The 12,209-nt window shown below is 41.0% G+C and overlaps 1 protein-coding gene across 1 annotated transcript in view; it reads left to right on the top strand.

Annotated features, from left to right (window-relative positions):
• Positions 1–12,209, top strand: part of SH3YL1 (SH3 and SYLF domain containing 1) — a 36,500-nt gene that overhangs the window by 12,535 nt on the left and 11,756 nt on the right. The window contains exons 2-4 of the mRNA XM_084793594.1: positions 548–658; positions 4,270–4,383; positions 6,782–6,846. Of these exons, the coding sequence (XP_084649720.1) occupies positions 548–658; positions 4,270–4,383; positions 6,782–6,846 (290 nt within the window). The remainder of the gene's footprint in view (positions 1–547; positions 659–4,269; positions 4,384–6,781; positions 6,847–12,209) is intronic.

The raw sequence follows: 12,209 nt of genomic DNA, 5'->3' as shown, positions 1-12,209 counted from the left end.
TCAAGAGCTGCATGCATTATGTTATGACAAAGAAACACGTTTATACTAGGGATGTAATATGTTACTTAAGAGCAGGCATATATTGTGAAGCATACTAATTCAATTTCTGGGCATGCCAGAATTTTACTTGTGGCAGGCAGCTGTTTCCAAAATTTCTGATGAGAAGAGACAACTGTATCAATTTTTTTTAATCTATGAATGACAACTATTAATATATCTTTTGTTAGTTTCTCAAATTCAATTGTTTTATTCATATGAAAGTGATTTAATATGGGGAGAAGATACTTAATGAGGAAAGGCAAGCCAGCTTTGGCCAAGGATCACATGTTTTCACAATTGGTGAGGGTTTGAGTGTTCGTGTTAGCTATCTGCAAGATTTCACAACTTAAGAAAACAGCGATGAGAAATCACTATGTGAAGACTAGAAGTCATTCCTTTCGGTAGCATTTGACTTTAAATACTTAATTGTGCAAGAGAGAAATGAAACTGAAATACATTGTGAAACTAGATTTTTCCCCTTAGTGCAGTATGTTTTTTCCTCTTTCAGTGAATAACCCTATACCTTCTAATCTGAAATCAGAAGCAAAGAAGGCTGCCAAAATATTAAGAGAATTCACAGAAATAACTTCCAGAAATGGACCTGACAAGATCATTCCTGGTAGGTAAATTCTAAATACTATGCTTGTTTTCCACATCACTCTCTGCATTCTTCAGCTTGTCTCCCTGGGTGTCCTACGGAGCCCAGCAAGCCTTTGGCCCTCCCTAGTCTCTGCCCTCGGAGGGGCAGCACTTTGCAGGCAGTCAGCAGGGGAGTCTTCTTTCACCTTGCCTTCCTCCACTAAAAGTACCAGTATAAGCCCTTGATTCCCCAATATATTTAGCTTTCTAAACTCTTCTTTTTACATCAATTTGGGGGGAATTCGCAAACAGATTTTCAAAACTCGCTAGCTAATCTCTCAGATAAATTTTTGTGATGTAAGCTTTGTAAAAATCCTTCATGATGTTTCTTAATCAAAAGGCCACATAGAATTTAGTACCATGATTCTGATGAATTCCATAACTAACTGGGCTCCTGTTCTTCTAAATGACCCTTGTTTTATGTCCAAAGTTTTCAGCAACAGTACCAAATCCAGTAACTCCTGAAATGACACATAGCAAGTGCTGGTGCTATGGCTTTAAATCCTGTGTTCACACACATGATAATGTAGTTCATCAAACACAGATCTTCCCTGGCAAGTGACCAGAGTGAATACATAATATTGTCTTTCCTAAACCAAGATGTTTTTTAAAATACCAAAGCAGAGTCAAACATGAGTGTTGACAGATAAATTTTAATTTGTAATTTTTTTCCTTTTACATAAGATGCTCAGTTTGTATGATTTTTTTTTTTTAAGACGACACTGGTCAGTAATTCCCAATACAGTTTGAATCAGTATCTCCTATGTTGGCTCTGATTCCCTAACAATTGTACTTTATTAGGGATTTATTAAAGACATGTACCTCCCTTACAACCTGACTACCCTAAATAGGAGGGAAAGGAGATTAAGAACAAGAATGAATCCTTCTGGGTATCAGTTTCATGGTGAAATTCCTGTGGTGTAGTTCTCAGGAGTCTAGCAGATCATCTATCCGACAGAAGAAGCTGCACTGTCCGTGGACCGAACTTGGAGTTATGCCCCCCCCCCCCCGTGCCCCCTCCCGCCCCCAAAGACCACGGCCACCGCAATCCCTGAAACTCCCATGCACCTTGAGCAGGAACCTCAGCTTGCGCCCTCCCCCCCCCCTCAGATTCCCTCGTACCTATCTATGGTTGTTTTTGTAACACAGTACCCCCATCAGAGTCACTGGCCCCTGTCTTTTGTCTTGGGCTGATACTTGCTCCTCCTAGTCTATCTAAGATGTTTATCAGTTTGGTTTTTTTTGTTTGGTTTTTTTGATTTTTTTGTTTTGTTTTGTTTTGTTTTTTTGGGTTTTTGAGACAAGGTTTCTCTGTGTAGCCTTGGCTGTCTTAGACTGGCTTTGTAGACCAGGCTGGCCTTGAACTAACAGTGATCCGCCTGCCTCTACCTCCCAAGTACTGGGATTAAAGGCGTAGAGACAAAGTCTTGGTGGGGTGAAGCATCCCAAGACTATTTTCACCTTGGGCCCAGACTAAGGCAAGATTGCATTCTCTTCACACTCCTTAGTTATCAAACGTCTCATCTTGAGTCCATCCCACTGTACTGGTTTACTTCAGAGCAGTAGACCAGGAATGCTTGTTCTCACAAGTCTGTTGTGTGACTTTCGAGTGGTCAGACTGACCTCTGCAACCTGACCCAGAGCAGAACCTTGGGAATGGTTACCAGTTGGTTACTATAACCAGCATCCAGTTATTTCCAAGGATGTTTCAGGGAATGCCCATTTTATGCCAAAAAGGTTTGTATGCAGACAGATTAGACAGTGCTCTAAAATAATTTCTACCCTAATTAAAAGTGTGAGTAAGCTTGGCGTGGTGGCTCACACCTTTAATCCCAGCACTCAGGAGGCAGAGGCAGGAGGATCGCTGTGAATTTGAGGGCAGCTTGGTCTACAAGTCCAGGACAGCCAAGGTGAACACGGAGAAACCCTGTCTTAAAAAAACAAAACAAAACAAAACCAAAAAAAGTGTGTGAGTATCCTTCAGCCAAGAAGCACTTAAGTTTTTCTAAGCAGATGCCTTGAGATTACTTAATGGAGATTTGAAAGGTCTGTTAGAACGTTGTCAGGACAGCTATCAACAGTAGTTACAATCAGGTCACCTCGGCAGTGGCCTCCGTCTAGAGAGAGCATTGCTGCTTAGGGTGTGGCCTGACCCAGCTGCTGAGCATCCCTAGAAGCTTCGATGAGATTTACTCAGAAGCATGAATTTGTGCTTTCCACAAGGTCTCCAGTGAACTGCATGCACACGAAGAAGATTGAAACTTTCAGTAGGAGCAGCTCTGTTGTCACCAACTGATGCTAAGGGCTGAGGCATAAACTTAGTTTAGAAAGTGAACCTGCACTAGCTTGTTCTATATTATAGGTGAAGAGACAGTTGCAGATTACTTAGGGGTGACTATACCAGTGTTTCATCGTCTCTCAGTCTGGAGAGGTAATGAGTAAATAAGCATGTGAAGTGGCATGTGAAGTGGCCCGTGTTTAAAAGCATGCTTTCTATGTTTAATGTTTCGAAATTGACATTAATAACTTTAGAATCATTGATACAGAATGGGATGTAGAAGGCATGGTGCCAACTTGTGGCAATAAAATGAAATAAATAAAAAATACGTGCTTGATCGTATATGATGTAAGTTATAACTTTCAATCTATTACAATATAGATTGTACCCCACAAAAGTGAGGTATTTGTCTAGAAAAGGATGCCGCAGCCGAGAGCGCTTTTGCTGCTCTTGCAGACGTAGGCTTGGAGAAACAGCAGGGTCCACGTGGCGGCTCACAGCCATCTTACTCCAGTTCTAGGGGCTCCAAACACTCTTCTGACCTTTTCAGACATGTCACACACACACACACACACACACACACACACACACACACCATGCATGCACTCACACATACACATAAAATAAAAGCAAAACAAACCTTCAAATGAAAGGTGTCCTCAGTTCCTGATGCACAGGAAGGAACCATTGTCCTCTACCCCCTATAGAAGAAGAAGGTTCCCTGTGTTTTGTGTGCTAACCTTGCCATGCTCTGGGGCACATGATTTCCCAAAGTCTTTTACTATTGTAAAATTAGAGATTTCACTTTTTTTTTTTTTTTTTTAGACAGGGCTCCATTGCCCCTGGTTAGCTTGTAATTCACTTGTCCACCAGGCTGGCCTTGACTTCCCAGATAACCCCTTGCTTCTGCCTTCCAGTTACTGGAATTAATGGTGGATACTACCACACCTGGGCTTAAACTGCCTTCTAGTGATGTCTTTGAGAGTTTGAAAGATAAACTGTGATATAAGCAAATTCACATTGTGGTGAATTGTACCCTAGTGGGCACTTTTACTTATAACTGTCATTTTATTGTATGAACACCAAAATATGAATAAACTAGTATTGTCATTAGAATTAGACTTTAAATATAAAGTGGTAGTTCAAATAGATCATGATTTAAGAAAAAAAACCTTCTAAAGTGGCAAATCACTTAATTTTGTTGTCAAATCCAAATTTTCATATTGATAAGTAACGAATTCAGCTATATGTCTTTAAACTCAAAGCTCCACCACAAGCTGTCACTTAGTCATAACTGTTTTGTTTGTTTGCAGCCCATGTGATTGCAAAAGCCAAAGGCCTCGCGGTTTTGTCTGTGATTAAAGCTGGCTTTCTGGTGACAGCCCGGGGAGGCAGTGGCATTGTTCTGGCACGTCTTCCAGATGGAAGTAAGTTGGCACTCGTGGAGCCCGTACGTCTTCTGTGTCACGCGTCCTTCTTGGATGCTCTCATAGGGAGTATGACCAGTGGGTCTCCCGTTGGTGCTTCTTGAGACATGGAGTGTGTGTTAGGAAACAACTGGGAAAGCGAGCCTTGCATTATTACTACATGGTACTCAAGGCATAAATGACTATGTTACATTACATTTTGTAGGCCTTCCATGGGATGCTTTCTTGAACATATGGGAAAGCCAGTGTCTTCTGTTTATGAGTGTCACCTATAAACCCCTTGGTTTCTCTGGAGAACATTTGAAGACCTGCCCCCTCCTTCCCGCAGAACCATGCTGAGAGCAGTGTGACAGTTTTTCTCTAGACTAGAAGCTGTTTTGATTTTCTTCTGAGACACATTCAAAGTGCATTTGCTATGACTCCTAAGAACCAATGCTTATCGTAGTATTTAAAACTTAGTCATGTGTCAGAACCAACTAAAGTGCCTTTTCAATTTGACTTGTGTTGTTCCTCATGTAAGGGAACACAATGTTCTATCAATAACTGTTTTAACAGAAATCATTTATACTGTCAGATTATAAGCACGAGTATTGACAAGCGTGTCTTTTACCACTAGGTTGGATTCATTGCTTCCTTCTAGGTGTCCCCAGAGACACTAGGGTTGTAGTCCCCTAGCTGTAGTTCAGCTTTTCATAGTTCAAGCTTGCCTTTGGTATGGGGTTACAGTGTACTGTAGTATCCACCAGTCACTTTCCTTCTGTGCCCTTTAATTAAAAAAAAAAAAAACTCAGTTAATTTTAAAAAATTGTCACATTTTAAAATAATGTTGCTTAAAGGTGAGGGTCTGCCTCGACCAGCCTCTCCGTCCCTGCTCTCAACCATACTGCATTTTTCTATTATTCTCAGATGCTAAGTTTCTTTCCTCCATCTTCCCGAGAAAGCAGCTATACAACTGCTGAAACTAAGAGAGAGGCTGTCCATGTAGGCAAGGCTAATTTCCGATCCCGAGAACAGGCCTGTAAGGTAGGCAGTTCTTTCTTAGCACAGGAGTGAAAAGCAACTTCGGGATTATCAGGCATTGCTTCCTGTAATCAGAACTCTTCCGAGACTGGCAGGTTAATTCTAGATTTATAAATCAGTAATACTTGTCTGGGATATGTTCCCTAGCATAAGAAGGTCAGCATAGATGTGTCATTTAGCATAATGAGTGAGTTAACCCAGAAGCAGAAAGACTCAAATGGTATATACTCACTTATATCTGAACACTAGCCCAAGGGGCATGTCCCATGAAAGTATCCACTCACCAAGAAAGTGGGTCAGAGGGGAGGACATCCTATTGGGTCACTAGGTGAGAGAAGTATGGGAGAATGGGGAAATATAAGGATCCAGAGGGTCCTAGGTACCTACAAGAAGAACATTAAGATGGGCAGATCTGGGCCCAGGCATCTGGCGCAAACTATGGCACCAGCCAAGGACAATACGTGCGGTAAATTTCGAACCCCTACCCAGATCTAGCCAATGGATAGGATGCTCTTCACAGTTGAGTGGAGAGTGGGGTCTGGCTTTCACATGAACTCTGGTGCCCATATTTGACTATGTCCCCTAGATGGAGAGGCCTGGTGGCACTCAGAGGAAGGATAGCAGGCTACCAAGAAGAGACTTGATACCCTATGAGCGTATACAGGGGGAAGAGGTCCCCCTCAGTCACAGTCTTAGGGGAGGGGAGTAAGGGGAAAATGGAAGGGAGGGAGGAATGGGAGGATACAAGGAATGAGTTAACAATTGAGATGTAATATAAATAAATTAATAAAATATATTTTTTAAAAATGTGTCATTTAGTGATAAGGTAAACACTCTCAATACCAAGCTAAAAATAGCTTTTTTAAATATTTGCTTCTACACAGAAAAGGTAAGTGCACATCGATTTTAAAACTCCAGATAGAATTATTATGCTTTGTTTACAAATATAAGGGAAACTTATTTTGCACAAGAAGAGCGAAAACAACTTAGTATGCCAGCAAATTAGGATTTTGTTACCTACCCCTCTCTGGTTGTGATTGAAACAAGCTCTTGAATCTTGAACTCTTATATCTATGATATGATGGTGACCCAAACCTAGGCGGTTAAGTTTTCAAAACATTGGTAGTTAAAATTCTAATTGCATATGTTAAGTGGATAATAAGATTATAGTTTAGTGTTATGTGAGCTATTGGGAAAAGCATGGGCTACTAAGTTTGTGAGTCTAACACTCTTGGTGAATACTCAATGTCTTTTTAAAAAACCTTTAACTTGGAAAAGATTTTAAGGTATAAGATTCATGAGTCTTTTGAAAAATAAGTATTACTTTCTTCCTATGTCAGACATTTTATATGTTACAATATTTTTTGTTTTTTCTCAGAATGGTCTGCACCTTCAGCCATTGGGATAGCTGGGCTTGGTGGAGGATTTGAAATAGGAATAGAGGTAAGTGGGCCGTCTATGCCATTGCCACCGTCCCTAAAGGTACCCCAGCTCAGCATGATGTAACTGAGCCTCCTTAGTGCTTTTATAGTTCCCTCTCCTGTCCTCTCCTCTTCTCCCTTTCTGTGAACTTGTCTTTGGCCTTCTATATTAGCTGTTGTATATATCAAGACAACATAAGCACAAAGCATTTCAGTTCTGCTCCTCACGGTTTCATCTGCATTGTATACAGTAGACTCCACATCAGAACCTTGGAAGTGGTACTCCTGGCAGCTGTGGCCTCCAGTGCCTTCTCCTGGTAGTTTCCCTTCCATAGATAATCTACCCAGACTTCCAGTTCTGACATCCCTCTTCCTTTAACCTCACCCCTTATTTCCAAAGTCTCCATCTCTTTCCACAACTCTCAATCCCCTTTTTACAACCTCCCAACCTTTCTATAGTCCCTGTGCCCTCCCATTGCCCCACTCCATGTGAGCCTGCTCTGAGCATCAGGGCAACTGGCATTTGTTTTGAACATGTTGGGAGATTAAGTAGTAATAAGTAGCTTAAATTTCAAAAGAATAAAAACCAGAAAGGAGAGTTCCAAGATTATTCTTCAGAAATTGAGGATTTGGGGGCTGGAGCACTGTCTCCTCTTTCAGAGGAGTTCAATTCCCAGCAACCACATGGTGGCTTACAACCATCTACAATGAGATCTGATGCTCTCTTCTGTTGTACAAGCATTATATGCAGGCTGAACACTGTGTACATAATAAATAAATCTTTTTTTAAAAGCCAATAAAATAAAATTTTTGTTTTTGTTTTTTGAGACAGGGTTTCTCTGTGTAGCCTTGACTATCCTGGACTTGCTTTATAGACCGGGCTGGCCTCAAACTCAAAGTGATTCACCTACCTCTGCCTCCCAAGTACCGGGATTAAAGGTGTGCACCACCACCACCCAGCTAACATATTTTTTTAAAAGAAATTGAGAATTTTTTCAGTTTAATAGCCTTGAAAAACACATATAATAAAAACCCTAAGACACTAAACTCCATCTTATTAAATGATGCACTTTAATGTTTTTAAAAGCAACATAAGTTATTGGTTGAACTACACTGTTGTTGGGGAGGGATGGTACTGGCCAGAGCACCCTCCTGTTTTGTGATGTTGGAGGCTACTTTTCCTTTCTGGATTCTGTTTTCTTCATCTACAACACAGAGTGAAAATGGTCTTCCGTTGAGCTTATATTGCTGATCAAATAGACTGATAGAAGCTCCTGAAATGATGTAAGATATATGTATATTTGCCATTTACAAAGTTTGGATCACAACGCTTATATTCATGGTGGCATAAAAGTTAGTTCTGGAATTTATTTTTTTGACATTCAAGAAAGATAATTATTTACTTTTTAGTGTGCTTTTGAATTACTATCTAGAGTTACTTATTTCATATTTAGTGCTTCTTTTAAAGTGTTGTTGAAACCGATGCCCTAAAATATAGACATTAAGTAATTAAAAGTTCCCCAGGGATTCCATGCTGGGGGAGGGCAAACCAGATTCCTGTTGCTATGAGTGGGAAAGTCTGGGGATCAGCTTTGTTAAAAGAATTGAAACCCAGGGTAAAGGTCAAGGCCAGTTGAACTGGGCTGTAGATACCACACCAATCAGCTCGCAGGCTGACATCAAAGTCATCCTGTTCACAGTATCCTCACATGTGACTTTGGGAGCTGCTGGGTGTAAAATGATGCTATTTTCTTCTTCATTGCTTCTTCACAATCCCTATGCAATATATTCAGACCATCTGTGATTTGGCTTCAAGCTTTTATGGATGTGTCCCCATCTTTATTAATATAATTTATTCTATTTTCAGAGTAAAACCTCAAATTTGTATGTTCTGTAATTGTGTGTGTGTGTGTGTGTTTTGTCTCAGGGTCAGGTTTCTGACCCAGAGAAAGTTGACATCTGAGTAAGAGCTTTAGGGATATCAATGGCCTTGAATGAGTGAACATTAGATGTAAAAAGACCAAATGGGTAAGATTGCCCAGCAAGCTAAATATCTGCAACTGTAGATTGAGATGACAAGTCATGTTTCTCTCCTGAATCCTAAAAACATCCAGCCATCTTAACCTTTACATATAAACCCTCTTGATTAAACAATTTAAAAAATTAAATACTAGGAGATATAACAAAACACACAAATTTACCATTCACTGTAAGAAAATGTCCCTATGGGGAGGGGAGTTAAGTGATAGCTACTTAAATTAGAGTCTTCACGTAGTATGTATAACAGCTTCCTCATGGCTGCACAGGTAGACAGCCCCACAACGCTGCCCCTGATCCTTACTTTTCCTGACCTGTATACCCTGGTTCCTCGGGAAAACCTTGAGACCTAATTGCAGACACTATTCGGGCAGAGTGGCTGGACACTGATGTGACAGTCCAGTGGCCTTGCCTCTCTCCTCCTTTCCTGAAGGAATATGAACATATTAAGAAGCATAGCTGTGATTATTTTTAGGCAAGCAGTTGTTCAGCTCAGGAGATGTTGCACAACATCATTTTTAGTTGTTAAAAATAGTTAAAAAAAAAAAAAAGATTGAATCCAAATTATACATATCGAGTATTGTGGTAAATTAACATTGCTTATGTACATACTGATAAACCCTCAGGCTTTGTAAGTTTCCAAGTAAACCTTGGAGAAACTATGATTTATATAGCATATAAATTGATGTGTATAAACAAGCAGATTTAGTTATTTGTGATGCTGGAGGTATTTTTGAATAATTTTAGGTAGTCCCTTTTATCCTTTTCATGTAGGTTTTGAAAGATCTAAGCCTACATGTGAGCACTTCATTAGTATATGCGCCTGTACACTTTGAGATAGATAATAGTAACAAAGAACATCTCTTAGATGTTCTTAAGACATTAAACAGAAAGCATAAAACACAGACATCTAAAGGAACCTAGGAAGTGCTGGCCTCAAGTTGTTCATTTTCCTTAGTTTGGTGTGTCTGTATACTTAAAGAGTAGGAGCAACGACAATATTGTCTAGGTTGGGTGGATCAAAAACAAAGGCAGACCACAGGAATAGGGCAGAGGAGACAGAACAGCTCCTGTCTCCAGTTTCACTTGGGGCTCGCCCAACAGAAAACTGACACCCTGTGGCCACTAGAACCCCTGAGGAGCTAGAACCTCAGCCTCACTAGCTGCCTGTGGTGTGCTGGGGGTGGGGGTGGGGCAAAAGGAGGAAGAAGGCAACTCTACTCCTACCCTGCTGCAGCTCCATTGTGCTCCATCCTCCACAGGCCTGGACCTTATTGGACTTAATCTTGCTGGCAAGACTGTGTCCCTGCTCACAGCAGGCCACAGGAGCCCTTTCTTTCTTTCTTTTTTTTCTTTCTTTCTTTCTTTCTTTCTTTCTTTCTTTTTTAAAGAGATACCTGAACTATTCTTTTGTTCTGAGTAGGATTCAAACTACTACTATCTCTGGCTTTGTTTTCTTTTTTTTTTTTTTTTTTTCAGTTGAACCTTCTGTGTCAAGGAAAAAGATATCTGCAGGGGGCAGGCCTCCTGGGGCACAGGTCAGGGGGAGGGGAGCAGGCTTCAGTGGTGAAAGTGAGTTTACAGTCTGTTTATCCAGTTCCATCCCGCTAACAGGCAGGCTTTTGTCCTCAAAGAAAGTTCTTCCCAAACACTGAAGACAAATAAAAAGTTCTGCAGGACACACACACACACACACACACACACACACACACACACACACACACACCAGGGAGCACATTCATCCCCAAGCTCAGGACTTGATATTCTTCCAACCCCACCAAGGAAATCTCACCCTAGAAAACTCCTCCCTCAAGAAACCCTGTCTTGCTCAACTTCCTGCTGCTTCTCTCCAGAGCAGAGGCAGCCACCTTCTTGTGTCTTTCCCAATAAATCTCCTGTGTGAGGTTTGTTGTGCTGTGTAACATTGTGGTGGTATTCCTTGGCTCTAGAGTGTCAGGCTACTTTTCCCCCTCAGAGATGCAGCACTTCCACTGTGGAAGCCTTCCTTCACCTCAGAGCTGCAACACTGACGCTAAACACTAGGCAGCAACTAGTGCAGCATTTCTGGAAAGAAATTTACATCTTTTGGATGTGAATATACCAAGCAATGCAAGAGGTTTGTTATCTTACACCTTATATACTCACTGCAGGAGGTGCTGAAATTTGCACAGAGAATGCTATCAGGTGTAGTGGAATAGGCTTGTAATCCCGGCATTCAGGAAAACAAGACAGGAAGATTGTAAATTCAAGGCCAGCACTGACTGCAGAATGAGACACTGTATAATAAGCAAACAACAATAGAGAAATGCTAAAATCATCCTGTCATTTAGCACTGCAATCCTCAGAAGTTGTCTATCTGTCAAATAAGAACAATTGGTACAAGTGATGGAGCAGAGAAACTACAGAGCTAGGCCAGTCAGTGGGCAGACTCACTGCGGATCAAACTGCTCAGGCCATATCTTGGGGGAGTTGGGAGCAGAACAATGAGAAAAATGGTGGAAAGCAAGCAGATTTTATGTGGCAGTCAGCAGGCTGGAGACCTAAACTGATACAGACCAGCTGGATTGATTAGGTGCCTTTGTCCATGATAGTTGACCTTTGGGGGAAGGCTAAAGGAAGCTCCTGGAGGGTTAGGGTTGGTTGCTGGCAAATAGGAATGGGTCTTGGAGATCTGCTTCTCTGGTAAACAGAAACCCTGCCTTTAGGCCTTAGTCATTCTGTTTACCTGGCTAAAGTCCTTGTATTTAGGACAGTGTCACTCTTACTGACAAGGGAGGGGGGTCAGGGTGGGTGACTTTGCACTGAACAGTTGACAAGAATTGAAAAGAGTTGAGAAGACTTCTGCATTTACCAAGAGCTGTTTATATCAGGGAGGATTTTGATAACAAGATTTTTTCTGTACATCAAATGAAACATTGGTTAGAAAACACTTAAAAAAAACTTAAAGAACTATACAAGTTAAGGCATCTTTTAGGATCTATTTGGCCTGTTACATGGCCAAAATTCATAAATGATTTCTTTTCCTTAGACAGTGGAGAGTGTCTATATGAACATGCCACCATTACAAAACAGGAGATAAGCTTTGAACATTAGTTCCCCCAAGATCACACAACAATTGAGAATTAGTGGAGTGCACACCCAAATATTTTCCATTTTGAGCCCAATTTCTTAGCCCCTGCCATAATGCTTTCAGTTTTACAGATACAGGTGATGTGTATTTCTGATCCTTAGGAGAGCTGGGTAAGATGGGGGTCAGCACTGTGCTCTCCAGTGATGTCTCACATGTGATAGATAATGCTCTCTTCTCTAGCTTTGGGGTTCCCGTGGCCATTATGAATTTGACAAACA

This window comes from Acomys minous (genome assembly GCF_964271855.1).
Source record: "Acomys minous genome assembly, chromosome: 8".
Taxonomy (NCBI): Eukaryota; Metazoa; Chordata; class Mammalia; order Rodentia; family Muridae; genus Acomys; species Acomys minous.
The sequence above is the reverse complement of the archived record's forward strand: the minus strand, read 5'-3'. Positions and strand labels throughout refer to the sequence as shown.